The 21663-nt window shown below is 39.8% G+C and overlaps 1 protein-coding gene across 1 annotated transcript in view; it reads right to left on the bottom strand.

Moving 5' to 3' along the window:
- Window positions 1–14940: 14940 nt before the first annotated feature.
- ADAMTS18 (ADAM metallopeptidase with thrombospondin type 1 motif, 18) overlaps window positions 14941–21663 on the bottom strand; it is a 78465-nt gene continuing 71742 nt past the window's right edge. The window contains exons 19-22 of the mRNA XM_009324839.1: window positions 20943–21134; window positions 20352–20564; window positions 18782–18929; window positions 14941–15056 (exon numbers count right to left, since the gene is read on the bottom strand). Of these exons, the coding sequence (XP_009323114.1) occupies window positions 14941–15056; window positions 18782–18929; window positions 20352–20564; window positions 20943–21134 (669 nt within the window). The remainder of the gene's footprint in view (window positions 15057–18781; window positions 18930–20351; window positions 20565–20942; window positions 21135–21663) is intronic.

The raw sequence follows: 21663 nt of genomic DNA, 5'->3' as shown, positions 1-21663 counted from the left end.
CATCAGAGGTGAATTTTTAGTAGTTCCATACTTCAAGTTCTCACCAGCTTCAGCTGTAATTTCATGTTCTTGCCTGCCTTCAAAACTTAAAAAGAAAAACTCCAGTTAGTAAATCAGGGATAGAAACAATAAAATAATCCAAACTCTGTTTTATGAATGTTCTACAAAGTTTTAAATTGAATGTTTCTGTAGTTAAAGATCTGGGAAGCAATAAAAATCCACCAGACAGGCCTCTGCAAGAGAATTCATGGTTCTAATTTTGCCATTCTACTTAGAGTATTTTCCAGAGGCTTTGGGGGATACCAAATTTCTATTTACAGGGGTAGCTCACCAGAGAGAATGGTAGCATTTCTTTCTAAATTAGAAGACCCTGGAGAGATATTTTTGCCCTGAATCCTTAAAGGTTAAATCCATGATCACAAAGATATTCGGTCAAGTCCTGTCCTTATTTTCAAACCACAGAAGGATGGATGCAGCTTAACAGTCATTCATATGAGAAGTCAGATATTTTTCCAGGGGCCACAGAAAGTTGGTCTGCTTTCAATTCCTTGGATCCTTTCAGTTCCTGCCCAGACTTTTCACTTAATACGGCAGAGCAACGGTATTGAACAAATTGTCAAATGAATGAACAGAAGTCCTAGAACAAAATTGCAGGCTATGTCTGAACCTATCTGTAGGTTCAGAAATTGTTCACATTACTGTTTCTACAAGCTTAAATTCTGCAATGTCTTACAGCTATTAATCAGTATGTCATGGGGTGATTCTGGTTGCAAGGTTGGGTCAGAACAAAAGGTCATGGGGGAAAAAAAATCTGAATCAGGCTTCACAAGAGAGATGTTTCCCCATAGCAGATGTCTGTAAACATGTAATACTCATCCACTTGGCAGGAACAGAGGTCAAATACTCTCAAAAAGGGACCTCTAGATATATGATGGGAACACACAGTCAAACTACATCAGGGGAACTCAGGTATTCTGAAGGACTGTTTTTAGGGATCGTCACTGAAAAGATTTTAACCACATAATGTAGAAATTAGTGCCATACAGGTATTACCTAAAAGAAAACCATATAGTATAACTTCTACATGCCTAACGTAAAGGAAATATGTTTTATATATTCTCAAGTGTTAAGAAGCAATACCTGCTGCATAGTCTGATAGGGATGAATTTTATTCGCACTTCAGGTGAGCTGCATAAAAGCAAGAATGATACGTGTAGGTAGGAAGCTCAATATAGGTATGGCTTCACAGCTAAAGAAACTGCTTCAGGTTAGAGTACTTTTGTAACTGTAATTGCTAGTATAATACTACCGTAATACAACAACACTAAGCAGCTTTCTCTCTTTGGCCAAATTAAATATGACTTTTAATCTAATTTTGTTGCTTCAACCTCTAATAACTAAAGAAAAAGGCTTCTAAATGTTGCTAATAAGATCTGTGCAGATATCTGTACTAAACTGGAAAAGCACACAAAGGAATCATGGAGACTGTGGAGACTGTCCCTTTAAAGAGGCTTGTGTGTGTAACTAAACGATAACTGGAAGCAGATTTCTTGATAAAATGCCTGCACAAGTTGCAATACTAGAAGTAAGATTGAAAAAAAAACAAACAAAAAAACCAGCATGGAGGAATAGAACTCCTAACAGCAGAGCTGGAAACCTCAGCGGCTGCGGAAGTGGCTGGCAGAAGTTCAGACCAAAATGTCACATGCAGCACCTGGGAGTGCTGAATTCCAGCAGCAGGGGAGTGCTGGGAACGAGTGGCCATTTGGGGAACACTTGTAGGTGACCCCAAGTGGAGGAGAAGTATGGCACTGCAGTGGAGATGTTTCAGAAGGTCTATGTTCTGTGTTGTAAGTCTTTCCAACAGCTGGAATTTAATCTTGTAAGTTATAATTCACCAGACTCTCTGATTTGGCATTTAAAACCAACCAAACAACCAACCAAACATTCAAAAGTCATTGCAAGATCTAGAATGAACCCTTGAGATGACAGATAAAACATTGTAGTAAACAAAAGTCATTCAGGGCCAGGATAAGGCTTTTGACACTTAATATTGGATATGTTTGAACCCATAGTACACACAAAAAAATCAAACCAAAAGCCTATGCTTAAAAATACTCAGGACCAGGAAAGGAGAAATCACACAAGAACAAACTGCAGGACTTCGTTAGCTATGACAACCAGTATCTGTTATACTGAAATGGATCAAATAATTCTAGTATTTGTAAATCTACATAGAGCAAACTGGATATTCATATAATTCCAATTCTCATGGAGTATAAGTTTTAGTACTTACTGTTAATAAGTATGGCTGGGAAAGGGGGAGGTGGAAGACTGTACTTTAGAGATGCCCCAATTCTTTAATGCCAACGCCTTAAATATCTGAGTTGGAACTGGGACACTGAAAAGCGCTTATCTCACAAGTCTCGGCACGGTCACAGAACACCACAGCATCGTGGCACATGTTCCTCCCTGGGTACAAAAGAGATGAAAACTGAGGTTTGTGGAGGGAGATGGCAGAAGTGTGAATTTGTCAGGATCTCTTCTGGTAGAGGTGGTACCCACACTGGTGAGCTGCCATCAGGATTTAACCCCTCTTGCCCTGTAAGGAAAGCAGTGACATCTGAGTTTGTATTCCAGTTGCTGGGCTGGTACCAGATCTGCTAGTGTCTGTGGGAGGATAAAGGGGCTGTAACTCTTATCTGGAATAAATAAATACTGTTTCTCCTGCTCCGCAGATTTTGTGTGGAACCTGTGCGCATATGTTCAGCTTCTACACAGAAGCATGCCATATGTGCAGGCTAGCTCTTCCTGAGGTATAAAAAAAATAAGAAATCAGCAAATGGCACCAGCCCCACATGTCTGCGGAGTTTCAGAACTGGAGCTCTGTGGGCTGGATGACAGTAAATTCTTAAGGAACAGGGAGAAATGGGGACAGAACAGCAGCAACCAGTGTGAAAGGGAAAGGAGAGGCCTGGAGCACAGCGTGCAATCTCAGTGTGACTGAGTGTTTTGTAGTGAGCTGAGCCATGTGAGGCTAGGAAGATTTTGAGTGAGACCTAATTAAAATCATCTGGCCCTCATGAGGGAGATTTCTTTTCCTTGCAATTATTTTTTGTGTGTCAAGGATATTTAATTAGGCATGTAGAGCTGATGTTTCTGAGAGAAATTCAAAGCACACTCATAGCTATTTTTAGTATACTATTATATTGTTGGACTTGGGGATTACGAACACTGCAAGTCTATAAGGACAAAGAAACTATATGTCCAAGGCTGCAGCAATGGTTCAGGATTGACATGATCTGCAGCTACGGCAGTTCTCTGTGTCTGATTTTTGGGAGGCAGTAAATGTCTAAGTAGAAATTCTACAGCATGCCAAACAGAGTATCATCAGTAGGGTTTAATTGTTTCTTCTTTGGCCTACTCACCCCCCCACAGCTATTCTGTGGCATATTAATATTAGATGAACTTTGGAGAACCATGGTTTTGATAAGGTTTTCCACTAGTGTATTAAGTTTTTATTTCAGCTGATCTTTTTTTTTCATTTTCTTTTCAATGATCACAGTTATAAAAAGAGACCATCTGGGAGCTTTCTTCTCGCAAGTGGTCTTCATAGCAAAAGGTAATTTAGCAAGCAGTGGTTAATAGGTAACTGCTGGACTGATGAGGTGCAAACTCTGGCTGCTTCATTATAATTCCACACATTCTGCATCTTTCTAACATGAGGATAAAATTTCATGTTGTGGCTCTGTGAACATCCAGAGTACTAGCACAGATATGAGACCATAAGTGTGTAACTTTGTTGGAGGTCTCCCTGGAATAACTGCAAAGGCAAACTCAGAAATCATACCTGAATGTTTTTCTGTGGACCCTTACGGTTGAGGGCTTTTTTTTTTTCTTTTCTTTCATAGAGCTAGAATTTAGCACACACAACTAGTAAATGCAAGTGATATTCCTGATATGAACTGAGTTCATAGGTTCTCTTGTCTTACTCAAAAGACTTCAAATTATTTTCACAACCACATTCAAATTTAGGTTAGCAGAAATGGTAGAATACAAACACGCTGGTGAAGCGGGCTCTCTGTGTGAATTCCCAGGAGCAGTTCTAAGGATCTCTCCCTCTGGACTTTGCCCCTTTTTATATGTTGCATGGTATAAGGGTTTTCAGTGAACAGTAATGTTTTGATTTAGAAATGGGTAGGTAAGAAAAAGGTGAGGTGAATATATATATAAAAAACCATACACATATACTTGTTCCTAAACAAAGTTTTGAAATTCAGTTAACCCGCAGGCATCTTTTTTAATACTTGAACTCCCACCCGAACATTCATTTCTAGAGTCGTAAAGTGATGAGGAATCTTTTCTCACGGCTTCAAGAACCCTTCTGCTCTGCTACTGGATTTACTATGAGGCAAAAAAACCTATGAAATGCATTGCTAATTTTAGCACTGGTTTAGCACTGTATTTGTAGTGTAACTCCAGTCTCTGTAAGAGTTCACTGAAATTTCTCCCAGCTCTTGATTCCTCACTAAACTCACTAGGTGGCTGTCTAAGAACACTCATATTCTCTTACTTGCTGAACCACAGCTCTGTCGCTGCTGTGCCATTCTCTGATCTCACGCTGGAGAGCACCCTCTCATCAGCCACAGCAGGTACCTGGTACCAGCTGCAAGGTCTGGGCTGAGGGAACCCAGCCTCACACGTACTGGACACCGCGGTGATCCCTTTGATTAAACCACTTTTATTCTCCAAGACAGAATTAAGTATTTTTATCATCTAAGTCCAAGCCTCTGTTGATTGACTTCCTCGCAACACCAGTTTTTTGAATTCTATGCAGTATTCATAGGAGTTAGGTAAAAACAGGGAATAAAGTAGACTGTGCATAAGTAAGACTAGTTTGTTCTTCCAGTAAGCTAGAGGAGTGAGGCAAAGCAGGTTCCAGAATCTGGAAATTGTGGTTTGTATGTGAGGGGACAGACTGAGAAAAAAATATGTGCTGTTCACTTAACGTCCTTCTTGTTCTTAAAGTACTTATTACCAGATGTGGCTTGAGTTTGGCTTGTATGCACCGATTTTTTATGGTTATGAATCCTTTAACTTAAGGGAAATTATTTCTGATTGAGACGAAAATTGGACCCCAAGGCTCAGGCTGAGCTGAACTTTCGGCATGTATCTCAGTTTTCCAATGCTTTTCATTGGAAACCCTGACTTATGAAGGAAAGTATGCATGGATCTATCTCCAGTCCATGTGTCATCCTATTGTCTTCAGTACTGCAGAATATAAAGCAGGGAATAAGACCACACAGGAATGCATCTCTCTAGAGCACCTCTGAGTGCTCTAGAGAGATGCGTTACTCTCTACTACCCCAGAAAGATGAGGTAGGGAATAGGCAGTATCTTGTCTTTTTGCCTTAATGTGATTGCAGCAAAGCTGAATCAGCACATGGCTGGGAATGATCTTAATTGTTTATGCATGGAGAAACAAGGGGGAGGATGGGAGACTAGTAGGGAATATAAATGTTATCTGTACTTAATCAGTTTTTTCCCATCGCTGTGTTTTCAACAGGATACTTACATTCCATAAAACAATAATTTTTCTTTTAGTTTAGCCTTGTTGAAATACCTAGATTTACCTGACACTTTTAACAATTTTCTGTTGGAAACACTGAAATGAGATACTTAGTCTGAGGGCTGGGTCAACTCCATATCTTCCAGAAAATCTCAGACTGTGAAATAGTTTGTTTCCTGTCATCAGGACACAAAATGCTGATGTACAACTCTCCAGTGCCTTCTGGGAGTTGTAATTTGCTTGTTCTCTGCCCAGCTCTGGTATTTTTTGGCACCTTGCAACTACATGATACCTTCTCCATGTGAAGATAAACGCATAGTTTTAAGCCTTCATTTGCCATAAATCTTAATTTGCATATTGCAAGTTTAGCTGAAATAATAACAAATTGCCAAAATGTTTTTGCCTGGCCGTCAGGCGAGTATGAAAGCTAGCATTCTTGGCTCAGAATCTGCGGGATTAATATGAAACGCTAAAACATGATACTGGAGCTGATCAAACCGTGCAACCTACACCTGAGGGGAATTTTTCTCATGGAATTCATAAAAATGTCCTTATTTTCTCTTGATTAGATGTGACTGTTAAGGTTTAAATAGAAAGCAGCAACTTGTACATGGACAGCAGTGGGAACTTTACTGTTCCAAAGCCATAACTTTTAATCAGCATAGTTCCCTGTCAAAGTGGATTACCCCAAGACACTTCACAACCCACTCTGCTCCCCACCCCCCGATGGCTTCGGGGGGGGGAGCTTTGGAACAGGAGGAGAGAAGCAGTGAAAAAGGGGATGCAGTTGTCCGAGAGAGACAGAGCTATGTGCCAAAATGTCTGAAGGTTTCAGGACTGTATGATTCTCACATTATTGGTACTTTACTTTTTAATCGACCACTGTTTTCAAAAAGGCAAATCCACTGTTTGCCTTCCTCTTCTATATAGTTAATATGCCACAGTAACACAATTTGGAAACTGAGGTGTAAACTCTCCTTTCAAAGAGTCCTTTGGTAGTTGAAGGATGCTGGCTGGGATCCATCCAGTAGGCATGAGGTTCAGAAGGTTAATGAGAAGTTCAGAGAAGAGCCTTTACAAAAGCCAGCACCAAGAATAACCCAGTTCTTGAAGTACTCTGTCCCTGGGCAAAGTGTGATTGTGTAATCTAGGAAGCTGGGGAACTACTTTATTCTGGCTGTTTCCTGAATAGGAAGACACAGCATATATAAAATAGTTTGGGTTTTTTTCCACCTTAATTAAGTTCTTTATATAAAAAAAAGAGCTAGATTAACAGCCTGGAAGAACTATACAGTATATGTTGTATATATGTGGATTAGAAGAGTTTGGGTGGCAGATTCTAAAATTGGCCTTGTTAGAGAAACCTCTACTCTGACCTAAAAAAAGAAGACGACCTTTAATCTCCCTTTAAGTCATGATCTCTCAGCAGATCGGTGCTGTTATCAGTACCAGTCAACTCGAGGGCCCCATTGCATTTGCCTTCATGCAGACATGAGGTGTGAGTTGTGCCTGCCCTAAATAAAATTAACCATTTAACCAAACTAATCAAAGAGGGGATAGTGGATATAGTGAGCTAGAGAGAGGTGGTTAAAGGGCTGAAAATGATCACTTGTTCTACCAAATCCAGTCTCTGACCACAACAGACTGCTATGTCACAGGTGTAGAGTCCAGACTGAACCAAAAGAGTATCTGTTCTTCTGTTCCCCTTCTCCTTTTCCTTCCCCAGTGCAAGTACAAGAAGTTGCAAAAACACTATCTACCACCTTACAGCAGACTTGATACAAAAGGTCAAAGACTCAAAACCTGGTAATTCACAGGAAGATTGTAGGAGAGGTTAAAATATGTGCAATAATACTAGGAATGTATTTGAAAATGTCCAGATTATCTTAACTAGGTGAGAAAAAATCCTCCTTCTTGACCGTAGATTTAGCATTGGGTGTAAAAAAAGAGTGAGCAAACCATTCAACCAAGAACAAGAGAGTATCAGCAAATCCTGTACAGTATCTCGTCTTTGCTTTTTGTCAGTCACAAGACAGATTCTCTTCTATTTTGTGTTTCCAAGTTACGCTTCAAGATGAAAAACCCATTCTTGGTCCCTGTGAAGACCAGCTGAAACACTGAAGAGTGGGTCAGATTCAATGCAATGCAATGCAAATACTGTGCAGCAAAACACAAGTCAGTCTGGCCTCCCTTCAACCTCGCAGTTGTTGATCGCGACAGGTCAAAGCTCAGATGCCCGGTAATCCCAAACTTTAATTTATAGCTCTGGCATCAACCCTCACCTGTTCTATAAGCAGTTCTGTGAACTTCTGGCTTCTCAGCTGCTTAGCCCAGATGAAGTTTTTTCACCAGTGCTCACAACCAACCTGCAACATTGCCCTGCGGCAGGGAGGCATGGAGGCTTTAGTTCCACCTTACAAACAGCAATATGACTGGTAGAACTGAGCAGGATTCTCAAAAATGTGTAAGCTCTAGGGTAGAATCACTATGCTAAGGAATAAATAAAATGGCTGATGAGTGTGCCAGATGTTAAATGTGTCTTAGTGAGTTAAGTGTTTTATATCAGCTACCTGAGAGTTGCACTGGTATGCTCTTGAATCAATGTGTCTAGTCTAGCTAGAGATTAGTAGACTGTTTCTGACACTTGAGCAAGCTGTGTGCTTATCTGAACAATAAGCTTATAACAAGTTCATGATTTTCATAACAAGTTCCACTGCAATTGAGAAACAAAACAAAAAGTCAGCATTAGATGTTAACTGGCCACAAGGCGCAATGCCAATTCAAGTTCAGAACTTGTAATATGGAAGATGTATATCACTGTAGCCTATATACCATCTGACGGTCTCACTCAGTAGCTGAATCCTTTTCAAATTATATGTTCCAGTTTGTTTATATACAATTTTGGTTTTGCAACTAGTATTTTGGAAGTGGACACCAAAAACCTCAAAATTAAATTGTGGTAAATGACACAGTTTGAAGAAGTATATACTATATTTAATTGGAGAGCGCTGTGTTTACAGCCTGTTATTGTCTGTGCTGGTTGACTATTCCCCACACACCAGCGAAGACAAGAATGAGTAAGTCATGGTAGTTCTGGGCAACTTGGCATTTGCAGTGTATTTTTACAAAGACTGAGCTGATGAGCTTTCTGCTGACAGGCAGTATCTCTGGCTAGAAATGAAATGTTCTGATCCAGTTAAGATATTATTTATCAATGGAGGGTGCTGTACTGTTAAAGTAAATTCTTTGAAAGTTAAGTTCCTTTAATGGACTTGGAAGTAGAGTATCTTTTTGTGGAGGGTGAAATAATGATCTGTATATTGAAACTTCTTGTTCAGCTCCTGTGGATAAATAGTGACATATCATATACAATGAATAATCTATGAGCACTTTCTGCAGGGTTTATCTGTTTATATAATTTGGGGGAAAAAATCAGTGAGGTGTTCTGTTTGGATATTAAAAATATACATAGAAAGCTTATTGTGTCTTTTTCAATCAAGAGTTGTATTTCAGCTATCAAAAGCCCTCAAAAATGAAATCCACAAAATAGTTTGTTTAGTAGCTTATAAAGATCATTTTTTGGTGTGCATTTTGAGGAAGTAGAGACCTCAATTACTTTTGACTTACTCAACAGTTACATTGAGTATATAATGTGGAAACGAGTTCTAGTGCTCTGGGGAACACATTGCACCAGAATGGCTTTTCCTGTGAGACGAGTCATAACTGCATCCAGGGAAAACATGAATGGCATTTTGTCTCATCTTTCCTTACGGAAGGAAAACATAGCCACTTCTGTGTTCAGGTGCCCCCCTCTGCTTGAGCCCTGCAGGAATCCTGGGTATCATTGCAGTGTCCTGCAGTGCCTGAGGTGAGGAATCAAGATGGCTGCAATACGTTACCGTGCTGAAAGCACTATGACAGTTGGTCAGAAAGGGCATTATAGATAGGATTAAGTATTTTGTACAAGAACAACTCTTGAATTCTCTTCAACTATCATCTAAGTAGAGCTAGTAGAGGGCCATTATTTCCATGGAAACACAGGAGTGTTGGCAGGGGATTTCTGCTTTGTGGAGAATGCCTTCAGTTTCTCCTATTAGACAGACTTAATTCAGATATTATGGTGATACGAGAAGGTGAAGGTCCCAAAAAGGGAGTTCTTGCGTGTGCTTTTCTCTGAAACCTGTTTGCTTCCCACAGGTAAGAATTTAATGAGTAAACATTTCCATTATAAAACCTTTCATATTCTTTTTGAATGAGCTTTTGTGTCAGCTCTCCTATGTTATTATGAAAGGATTAGTGAACATTATCACAACAGAACATAATAAATTAATGCTTGACAGCCCAAGTCACCTAAGGGATACTAAAGGTCTATCTTAAGTTGCAGTAGGTACACAATAGTGTTAAGGCTGAAATGTACGGTGACAATAGGTTGATTTAATGCTTAGAAAGTAAGCCTGGAAGTTAGGGCTTTGCTGAAGGTTCCTGCCTCCATTGGCAGAATCCAGAAATTAAAACTGATTCTGTTTGTGATTGAATGCTTCTTATTATTGAACAGAAAGTACACAGAAAGTACATAAAATATTTAGTAGTTTGAAGTATAGGTCCCATGATAGATGCTTTTCTTCAGGGAGCATGAGGAAAACTGCTTTTGACATTACTGCATTGCATTGTGAATTGAGAAATTCAGGTTTTGTCTCTAGTTCAGCCCAGCTGGGACATTCAGGCTGTTTCTGCCCCGGTATCTCTCATGGAAAATGAGTATGCTACTTCCCTTAGCCCTGCCTGGTGTGTGTTGGCTGTTAGAAGGCAAGATCTTCGGGGCAGAGAGTGCTTCTGATTACCTCTACCCAGGGCAGAGGCAGTGACTTCCCATGGGCAATGCAATACAAATGCTGTAAATAGCAACCCGCATCTGTACCATTTGCAGTGCAAGTCTGAGAATCACTGCGGCCCCGCGACCGGTCTGTCACTGCCTGCTCCTGTGGGAAGCAAGTGTTATTTTTAAGCTGCAAGGTGAAGAACTTTGGAATGTGCTATACATCGAAGGACACATTCCAGTCCAGCCCGGACCCGGATTTGTTCTGAAGAGCAGGGAACAAAGAATATCTCTGATAGTGATGCACAGCGTGTAGGAAGTAGACAGGAAGGTCAGCTTGATTTGGCTGATGTTCATACAATATTGGCTGGGGAGGAATTTAAGGTATTTTCTAGCAGCTGCATCTCCTTATTTCAGAACCTTTTTTGATGGAAAGACGACTTACTGCCTTGCCAAAAAATCACATCTCTGTAGTCCCTCGTAACTGCCAGGCTAACAGTTTGAATGATTCATACGTATTGCTTTCCTCTCATGATAGTCACTGTCTTGGTTACGACTCAGCGTTGAACACACCTCATTTTTGATTCATTCCACGGTATCCCAGCTTTCCTACTGCCTTTCCCTTCTACTATCCTCTCAGACCTCAGCAATGCTCAGCCATTGCTTTTGAAACAATCGAGATAAAGTTCCTCAATATTGCTCTTTCAGATCTTATCTGCACGGAGCTGCTTTGAAGTGTTCTGCAGTGTCCAGACAGACAGTGAGCCACAAGCAACACTTTTTCTCCTAATCACAATGAGCTCACTGTTAATGTTCTTTTCCTATTGTTTGTTGCTGTACACTCGGGACTGTAAGCCTTTCATGACATGTGTATACAGTGTTGTACACAATGGGATCCCAGTGACTCAGTAGGGTTGGACTTCTATTACAATAGTAATAATAATGTTAATTTATTTTGTTGATGCTTTTGAATAGGATTTGCTGAAAAATAAAGGAAGTATGGGATGTAGATCATGTTACCATAAAACCACATGCAGCGAAACGTTCATCTGTCTCCAACATTTCATGTCTTCTGGGCATCCGAGATAGCTGAGTTTGATTTACACAATCAAGTCATTCATTAAATATCTGTTTGAGTTTTAGGCAGATGTATCCTTTACCTGAGTGATGAAATCTGACTACAGGAAACGGAGCTATTCCTTTGTGAAAAGACCCCATTCTGCTCTATAAAGTGAGCCTTGCAGCAATATACATCTAGAAAACTGCCAAGCTTTGTATACCAAATATCGTTGTAAGGGCTCAGCAATAAAACAGTTGTGGACTTGGGGTTGATCCAACCACACAATAGCACATCTTTATGCAATATTTCCTCTTTCAACATCCGTCTCCAACACTGTAATTCACTGACAACCGTCGGTTCATTTTAATTCCAAAATTTTAGCCCAGAACACAAAGCAGTTTCGAGTCTGAATTCCTGTGTGGGCATATTAATTATTTGAATCACTAGTCCAAATGATGTTCAAAAGAGCGCTTGCTGGGAATCCTTCAGGAGCAGACTGATCTATTGCTTATTATCGCCTACTAGATTATACAGTAAGTCAGAAGCATGCTCAGTATTTCCTATCAACAATACTGTATATAGCTTGCTGTTGTCAGAGAACTGAATGATGGTGAATGAAGGGAAAAGCAGTGAATATATGTTAGAGAACATATATATAAAATGATCCAGTGAATTGACGTAGTCACTACTGGGGATTGGCTTGGAAACTTCTTAGCCGAGTCATTTTTAGAAAAATGAGGTATCCCCAGGCAGATGGGAGAGGCTGTAAAACCTAACGCTATGTTGAATGAGGCTTCTTATCTTGCAAACCACCTTGCAGATAAATACATGCAGGGAAGAGTCATGCCGGTTCTGTGATACACAAGTTTCCACTGTCTTTGGTGAGAGAAGCGACAGATCAGTTTTATCTTGCACATGGGGGGGGGCAACTGTACTTTTGTGTATTTTAGCCTTTGTGTTGTTACAAAAATAAAACCATGAAGTTTTGTCCATTTTGCCTTTTTGTGCCTGAAGTGGGCACAATCCAAGCCAGCTGCTTCAATGGTAGGGTAGTCATTCAAATGAGAAACATCTTCTGCTCTTAAAAGACAACTACAATATATTCACTCCGTTGAATAACCAGTCGTGCATTCCTCACTTGCCAGTATAATGGGACCTTCAAAAGTAGAGAAGTTTCACATGACCTTAGCACATACGCCTGACTTTGAGTGCCTGAAAGGAATGACCTCCATCCCATTCATCATAATGGCTTGTTAACACTCAAATCCACTGTTTTGAGGGTTCCCCGCCAATATTAACCCATACGAGACCTGAATGGTAAGGGGCATGCTTAGGCAGAGGTCACCCTTAGCTGTGGTGGCTAAATTTCCACTGCCCCAAAGAACAGGCTTTTCTTGTGGGCGGCTTTTGTCGCTACCCCTCCGCAGAACTGGCGCAGGCTCAGAGTCACAGGCATTAGCCAATTACATAGCAGATGGGAACAGGATAATGTTTTACGTAAAGATACCATGGGACAATCAACACAAATGCAAATGAATGAATACACCACTTATATTACTTGATATTTACTTATAACCTCCATATTTTATTCATGAATTTTACAATTCCAAATATAATGAAACAGTTAGAGTACTTTATTACAAAGCTTATAAAATAATTAAATATTACACTTATATTTTTTGCTTTTTTTACACCATAATTCATACTTTGTGACACTACCATTTTCTTTCCTCAGTTGTCACTTAAGGAAGTGAGCAAAGAAATATAAAGGAAAAGCTATGCATTAATAAATTAATTATTTTACATCAAATAATAAAAAGGACACAATTATAAAAACAAAACAAAAAAACCCTTGTAGTTTTCCTAGGAAAAAGGTTATAATTACACAATGTCCAATATCAAGACAGAGCGGTGTAGGTTGAGATATGTTTCCAATCATCATTTCTTAAAGTATCATAGAATACATGTTTTTAATTTAAATTGTTGCAAAAGGAACTGCTAATTTTAAGTGACCACTGTCTGGCATTAGTGCTGAGCTGGCTAATCTTACGCTGAAACGATACTTTACAAAAACAGTAAAACTGAACTACATTCATCAAGCAAAGTTGTGGGATTGGGTGGAATTAGATAAATACGTCCCTCATAGGCACTCCCCAGAAAATTACAGTAGAACACAGCTCTGTCTCAGAATGGGTTTGGCAAATAGGTTGGGTATTTTTTCAATGCAGAAACTTTTTAAATTGTACCATTTGATATATAGTGTCACCGAACATCTCGATACTGAATGAGTACAAATATCATTACGTTTACCTTTCTTTTGTTTGCTGATGGATTCTGAACTAAATAAAAGTATTAGGAGAATGTATAAAAATAGAATTGACTTTTATTTGGTTAGAGTAAATCATCCACTTTTCTTTTTTATATTTTTTTCATATAACCTGTGTGAATAAATAACTATTTAGAGAAGTTTAGCATGAATTAATGGACTGTAATATTCTTGTTATTTCCTTTGGGTAATGGATGAATCAAAATTTGCAGAGAGATTTGAGATTAAAAGGAAGACATTCTTCAGTATCTTGGCATTCAAACAACCTAGCTTCTGAAAAAAACTACTTTAAAATATCAAGTTTAAATTTTAAAATTACATATCTAATGAGCTTAGAAAGTTGAAAACATAACCATTGAGCTCAATAAATCTGAGTTCCTTGAGTTAGTTGAAATATGAAATTCTATTTTACTTGTAACACAGCAATATTAAAAGTCCAAATATTCTAGCGCTGAATATTTCTAGGAATACATTTCAAGTTACTAGTTAACCACCTCTGAGTTTCTACACAAAGCAGAAAATTAATTCTTCAAAACAATAAAAACATTAGCATGATGCAAAACTTGCTTTTCCAGCAGCAAGTGTAATAGAGAAGCACCATATATCTTTGTAGTGCACTATTTACTTCTTGTGGTCACACGTGTGACACTGCGTTCTCCAAACAACAGCCATTTGAATGTCTCTCTGTGAAAGTGGCAGTAAACAGCTTCCTTACCCTGGGAGGATAGTATCATAAAAAAAAATGAAAGGAAACGCTTTTGATAGTGGGATCTGCCATGCTGTAACCTTCCTCCTTGAGCTCCCAATCTCTTTTGCTTTGCATTCTGGTAAATTAGCCAGAAAAGGCTTCCTTGCCTTAATTTCTTCCTCATAACATATGACAGTGCAAAATGAGACATTTAAAGAAAGAAGAACTGCCCCTCGAATCTCAGTGTTCAAGTGATCCATAGTACCCTGTACTTTAGTGAGGTCAGCAAATAAAGAAAAAAAAAGAAACATTCCTTTTTCAACATATATCCAACAATTACTGTACCTCAGACATTCCCTTAGAAACAATGTCTCTTCCATCAGTGGTTTATGTGGCACCATGTCTTGCCTCAAAGCAAAGTTAATTCCAACATAAATTGAAGAGAATCCTGTCACTGAAGGGTTCAGATAACATGCTGCTATCAGTTCTTCTTCGTGCATGATTTACAGCATTGCTTGCCATAAAATTTGTGGTTACAGACACCATGCTGGGGTACCAGATGACACCAAGTGAAGAAATCCACACAAGAAGGATCATCTGAAGGAGACATATCCAAGCAATACGGTAAGACTGTGTTTTAGCAAGTCTTCAAGTCAGGCAATAGTTCTGCACGCTTGTATGCATTTGGTAATACTAAAAACATGATGGGTGACTCAATTCAGAGAAGAGGAACCATGAACTAGCTTTCATCTCAAAAATACTAGTTTCTTTTTTAATTTGTTAAGAGATTTTTCATTTGTTAAGAGATCAAATTTGTTAATTTGATAGAGATAGAGCTAATATAATAGGAGGGTCAGAGGCTAAAGGAATTTAGAAATTTAGAGCACACTTCGAAGTTCAGGAAAACAGTAGGAAGTTCCACTATAGAGGATAAAAAGAGTCATTTGTGTTTTCATCTCTGATTACAAATATTGTTCTAAAGCCAGGTACTTGTACAAATGAGCCTGCTCCATGCTTGATGCTGATTGCTTGTTGCCATCAACATCACATGGAGCGTACCTGCACCTCAAAGTAGTGTCAGCTTTGAGTGTATGTGCATGTACACACAAAATGCATGGAAATCTGAATGCATGGACCCTATGCGGTGCACGTGTGTGCCCGAAGTGCTCTGCTATGTGTTTGCGTTCCAACACTTTCTAGAGGGACTTATTTCTCTCCGTTTCACTATGCAGGAAGCCTAAGAAATCTGTCTTCTTAGACACTTTGGTTAGGTGGCATGAATGAGGCTTTTAGGGCTTTGACTCGGCCATGTTGGTGAAACCTTAATTAACTGCAGTGGGGAAAGAGACAGGCTGACCACGCTTAGTTCTGAAAAGCCCAGCTTTTAATCACAAATACAAATAAACCATATTTTTCAATTAAGGTTTTATTTCACTTATATCTATGTACAGATCATTTATACACACAGCCCAGTCACTTTAAAAACATTTCATAGCTGCTCCTTTCTACAGTTTTGTAGTGGATGCTTTATGTTTCTTTAAAAAAGCAGAGTGATGATTCATATGGATGATTTATAAACAAATTCACCATGTCTGAGAGAGCAGTAAGACATTTAAATGAGGTTTAGCAAAATTTATAGCTAAACTGAAATCTCCTGTGAGCATGGGAACAGATTCCATTCGACTCTCGGAACTACTGTTTACATGGTCAATAAAAGGAATTTACAAGGAGACAGTGAAGAAAAATCTAGCCACCGTTGCCTGTGTTCTCGGATCAGCTAAGCTGAGTCACAGAAGATGAATGCTCCCTCACGTAGCACAGACAATCTTCCTATTCTGTGGGCCAGGAGTCATCTCCGTCTCTCTATAGGAACTTCTTTTGATTAGTCACCACTTTGCTTTTTTTGATTCCCTTTTATATGATGGCAAAGGTGATTTTGTATACCTTTATCGCCCTCAAATTTATTTGAATGAATAAGAAAAGAATTTAATGATAGTAATTTTTTAAAAGATGCCATTTTATTCCTCAGTTTTTAAAAACGTAAGCCTGTCTGTAAATGCTAACGTTATGTAAAGAAAATACTATCCTTGAACAAACAGTTGTCCAGGAACTAGGAAGCTCAGTACTGAACTGCAGCCTTTCCACTCCACAGCATTGCCTTTCTATTCTTAACTGAGTGTCAGTAGGGATGCAGCTGGGAGCTCAGCACCAGCTTTGACATTACTTCACCTACTGTCCACCAGACAGAACTTGCCACTGGGAGGACCCAAAGCAGACAACAGATGAAAAACATGCACAGCAGAAAGTGAGGAAAGTTGTTCTGATTAGGTCAGGAAGAAGCTCTCCTGCCATGGAAGGGTAAATTTTCAAAAATTACGAATTACTGTTTAAAAAAATGTATAAGCGCTGAGGAGGCAATGTTAATAAATCTTTATGCCCCTTTTGAAGATTGGAGTGCAATGCTAACATTACAGAGGTATGGCCGAAAACTTTACTCTTGGGACCTAATCCAAAGACCATTGGAATGAACACAAAGAGTCCCACAAACTTCAACGGATGTGGATCAGGCTGTCAGTTCCTTATTTCTATTTACTCAAGTATTTATATGTTGTTTAAATTTTCATTCATTTTAAGCGGTTGGATTTACTAGGAGTTATGGTGACCGTAACTGCATCTAACAGAGGGATGGAAATGACCCAGTTTGTCTGGGAAAGTGTGTAAACTCTCCCTGAAACATTAATTTCTTGACTGTGATCACTGAGCTGGAGCTGCACGGCTGATAATAGAGACTGATTTGCTTCAATGTGATTCCAGCACAGCTGGTTCCCTGTCTTTTTGCTGGTTTAGACAGAAAGTTAGAGAGCAGTGAAGAGATAATTGATCTCTAGAGCCTGACGACCCAGTTATAATAAAGGGGAAAGGGCTCCTGCAGATGTGAGGAGAGAGAGAAACAGGCCAAGGCCAAAATTAATAACAGACATTGCTCCAGACATGAAATATAGCAGAGGAAGGCAGGGGTGAAAGAAAAGTGCTTGCTATATCGTGACAGAAAAGGATGTAATACAGAAACTCCAAAGTACAGCAGAACTTTTTAGGAAGGTTAATTTGAAGTGTTAAGAACATTTACTTACAAAAACAGCAGAACTATGCATTTATCCCTTTTAGGACCATTTCATCTATATATCCTTGTTTGGATTCAGGTCCCCTGATATATCAGGTTGATACTCTGCATGTCTTGAGCTGATGCGGTAGCATGGTCTGTTATCACTGGGTTTCACAGGGTTTCTGTGCGCAGTGAATGCAGGAATTGGTACAGATGGGGGGGTCGTTGGCGAATGTCAATTTACAAGCTGCAGGGCCAGAGCTTGACCTTTGCTCCCAACTCTATTACCACCTTTCTCTTGCAATCTGGCCTAGGTTTAATAGGGGTTACTTTCAGCTCCCGGTTTTAAAATGGTAACAAGACAGTTAAAGTACAGTATTTTGAAAGTTAATGTTTAAAATGCTTTAGCATACCTAGATCACTAGCGTTATATGGGACAAACCTGGCCTCCATGAGCTTTTTTCCCGCAGTTAAGAAGGAGTCACAAACCGTAACCAGCTTGTAAGCAAATATATGGGATGGGGTTAATGCACCGCTCTCTTTCTGTGGTGGTTCTGAGAGAATTCCCCTTCCATCATTCAGAGTGACACAAAACCTCTTGCTCCTCCTGCTCCTCTAGAATTGCAAAACACACTGAAGAGGTGGAGAGGGATACAGTAGACATACAAGTGGGGACAGAGCTTAACTTCATGTTCCCTGACTGCATGTCATACACTGATCAGAAGCGGTGAGAAGTACATTCTAGACAAAGAATTTTTGGACTCCCAGGATATGGGTGCAATCTGAAGCTTGGGCAGACTTCAAAAGACTAAAAATAAATGGTAAATTCTTACTGCTTAGTTCAAAAGTTGCTATTTTTAATCATAAAACAGTACCAGCATAGGATGCCTCTACGTTATTCAACAAGATAGTCTAAAGATGCAGCTCAGAACCAAATGGCATAACTTTCTGACATACTTTTCTTTTTAACATACCCCTGTTTTTAAAATACCCTGTGCCAGTTGTACTCTCCAGTCTGCTTTAAGAGGGTTCACTTTGAGAAGAGAGATGCTGTAGTATCAGAGAGTAACTGTAAAGCTGGAAAGTCTGGGAAAAAATCATTTATGAAGGAACATGCCAAATACTAATCTTCAGTGGGTGTAACTGGAAAAGGTGATTTTTGCTGGATATAGAGTTCTAAGCAACCAACCCTGCTGCAGCATGTAGAGCTGAGTTTTACCTCTTTTCACAGGGACTGGGCAGAAGTTAGTATTGCAAGCTCTCAGGACTGCTGGTTTCTGATGGGGCAAGCACCCAGAAGCTGGTCTTCCTTGGCGCAGGCAGTGTACGCTCCGGGTTTGCACTCCCCCTCCACATGTTACTGTACACTGTAGAGAGGAAAAAAGTAAAAGCTGACTTCCATCATAGAGACTCTCTGGGAGCCCATGAAAGCCATGGGCTTTGGATGAGACTTTCAAAGAGAGAGAGGTCAGGATCAGATGTGTTGCTGTTCAGCAACCCCCATCAGGACCAACTTTTCAAAGATGTGTGCATCTGTTCTCCCTTCCGAAAGTTTGGTTATTTAAGGACTCAGCTGAAAATTTGGTTCCTTACTTAGGCATCGAGACAGAAACTGAACATTTCAGAAAACCTGTTCCTGATTGTCTGCACTGATTTCTTTTGAACTCTGAGCCTCTGGGCCCAATCCTGCTGTCTGAACGGAGATAAAACTCCCATTGGAACCATAATTATGGCAGTATCTGGGGAAAAACACTATGCGTTTGCAGGAAGATCTATGAAGTATTTTAAAGTGAATAAGCCTTTTACTTGTATGTGTTTCATGAAAAGTTGTCTTGAAGATAAATGTGATCATTTTCATCTGATTACAATTGTCAGGCATACATTGTTTCATGTAAATGTTATTAAATGAGTGTGTGTCCCCTTGATATGTGACTCATAAAGTAGATAAGTTCCAGAAATTCAGAAGCTTGTTTGCAAGAATGTAGAAACAAATACAGACTGATCCCATAATTAATCATAGTATTTAGGGAATTCCAGGCAATCTGTGCAGATGCTCAAATACATTGTGCATATAGATATGTAATAGTTCAACCACAGTGCAGTTTGAAGAAGACTGAGAAGAAAGCGTTGGAAAATGAGCATGGAATGTAGTGCCTCTCGAGCATGAGTATCATTTTTAGGTGACATTCTTCAGTTTCAGGACAAAGAAATGAGCTGCACCAAAGTACATGATGGATGTGGACCAGCTGCATCATGTTTCAGTGGCTGAGCGGTGTGATCTTCTTTAGGGAATGGCTACGTGCAGGAGACACCTGTGGACTGTTAGTACTGGAGGTATCTCCTCCATACAGTTGGACATTTGACTACAGCACAATGTAAGACTGGAGCTAGCTTTAATCTAGGTAGCTTGGACTCACATTGCCCTAACGTCACAGTGCTGTGGTCTTCAGTATTTTACGCCCACCAGGTGTTTGTGCCACTCCTGCTAGCATCCATTCTGTGGCATATGATACCACGGCTTTTCTAGGTTTGGTGCCCTCTAAGCCCAGCACTGCAACCTCACCTTCTAATTATGATGGATACACCGTCCAAGAGTCAGCAGTCACATTGCAGTTGTTTTGTTCTTTAATGCTGTGTAGTGAAAAGCACTAGGGGATGCTACTTGAGCTACTGTGTAGAGAAACTTACTCCTTTTGTAAACTCCGTAAAAGCCAAGACATGAAATAGTGCTGGAGGAAGAGTGCTAGCCAGGACAGGGAGAGAGAGGTGAGAAAGCTTCCCATTCCTACCTGCTGCCAGGGTGAGGAATACCAGCCAGACACCATGTTATACAACGTTTGTGATGGACAGGCTCCATTGTTACAAGCTTCTTCCAGGTCGGTGTTTGGTTTCTTGATGTTTCTACATCTTCTCTGAGGAAAGGTGATCAATTTCCCATGGATGCTTTTCTCACTGCATTTTAGTTCTCGCTTTTGTACACCTGGGCCACAGGAGGCTGAGCACTGCAAAGGCAAAGTACACCTTTTAAATCTACAGAAACACAGTCAGATAAAGGAGAATGTGCTCGTGCAAGAGACCCCAAATTATGTGAAACTACAAAAGCATTATACAGCTAAAACCACAAAGACCATGTTCCGTAATGGGTAAACTGAAACATGAATCCAAGTCAGTGAAAGTCCTGAAAAACAAAGACATCAGGGTACATCTAACTACATCGGGATGTAAAGAGCTGTGTCTTTTTATAGTGGCTTGCCTACGACACCTGATTTTCAAATGACAGCTCAGCACTCTCTCCCCCACATGGTTTGTGTGTATCCCTGAGTCATTGTTTCCAAGAGCAGCAAAGGAAGGCAGTGAGCCATGTAACTGCACCACTTTACCTCACTCCAGGAAGAAATCACCCACTGGAGTCGGTCATTTTTGGGGCAGCGTCCTAGCACACAGGTCTGCTGGGATTCAGGTTTATGGTCTCTGTTGCACATACTTTCAGGCAAGATTTTAACCTTGGGAGAACCGGTACTTTTGCAGTAGACATCCCGTTTCTTAACACCTCTCCCACAAGTCTTGGAGCACTGTGATGGAAAGAAACACTCATTTGAACGAGAGGAAATGAAAATTGGCATTATTTGTATTTTACAGCAGAGCATAGAAACCATGGCTAATGTGCGGTGTAGCTGCCATTCTAATATAAGTAAACTTGAAATTCTATTGGTAAATAAGTAACAGTAACATCTGTATGTCACTTCTAAAACATTGTTCTCAGTGCTTTCTTAATGTAAACTATGAACTCTTACAGCCCCCACGTAGGACAGATAAGTAATATCTCACTTCCGTAGATGAGGAAAGTTGGACTTGTGAGCAAAATGCTTTTTTCCCTGGACAGCATAGTTGAAAGCTCGTCCTAACCTCCCATCTCAAAATCTCCCACGGCAAGATGTTCTCAGCTATTTGTTATTTTGTCCTCACCTTGGCCTAGAGGGATGAGAGAGAGGCAGAGAAAACTACCCAGGGAATCTATACATAACTCCTTCACCAAATGAATCTCACTACAAGACAGAATCTGATACAGACAATGGTTAAGAAGTTTGACCAAAGATATTT

Source organism: Pygoscelis adeliae, unplaced genomic scaffold (genome assembly GCF_000699105.1).
Source record: "Pygoscelis adeliae isolate BGI_AS28 unplaced genomic scaffold, ASM69910v1 Scaffold136, whole genome shotgun sequence".
Lineage (NCBI taxonomy): Eukaryota > Metazoa > Chordata > Aves > Sphenisciformes > Spheniscidae > Pygoscelis > Pygoscelis adeliae.
The sequence above is the reverse complement of the archived record's forward strand: the minus strand, read 5'-3'. Positions and strand labels throughout refer to the sequence as shown.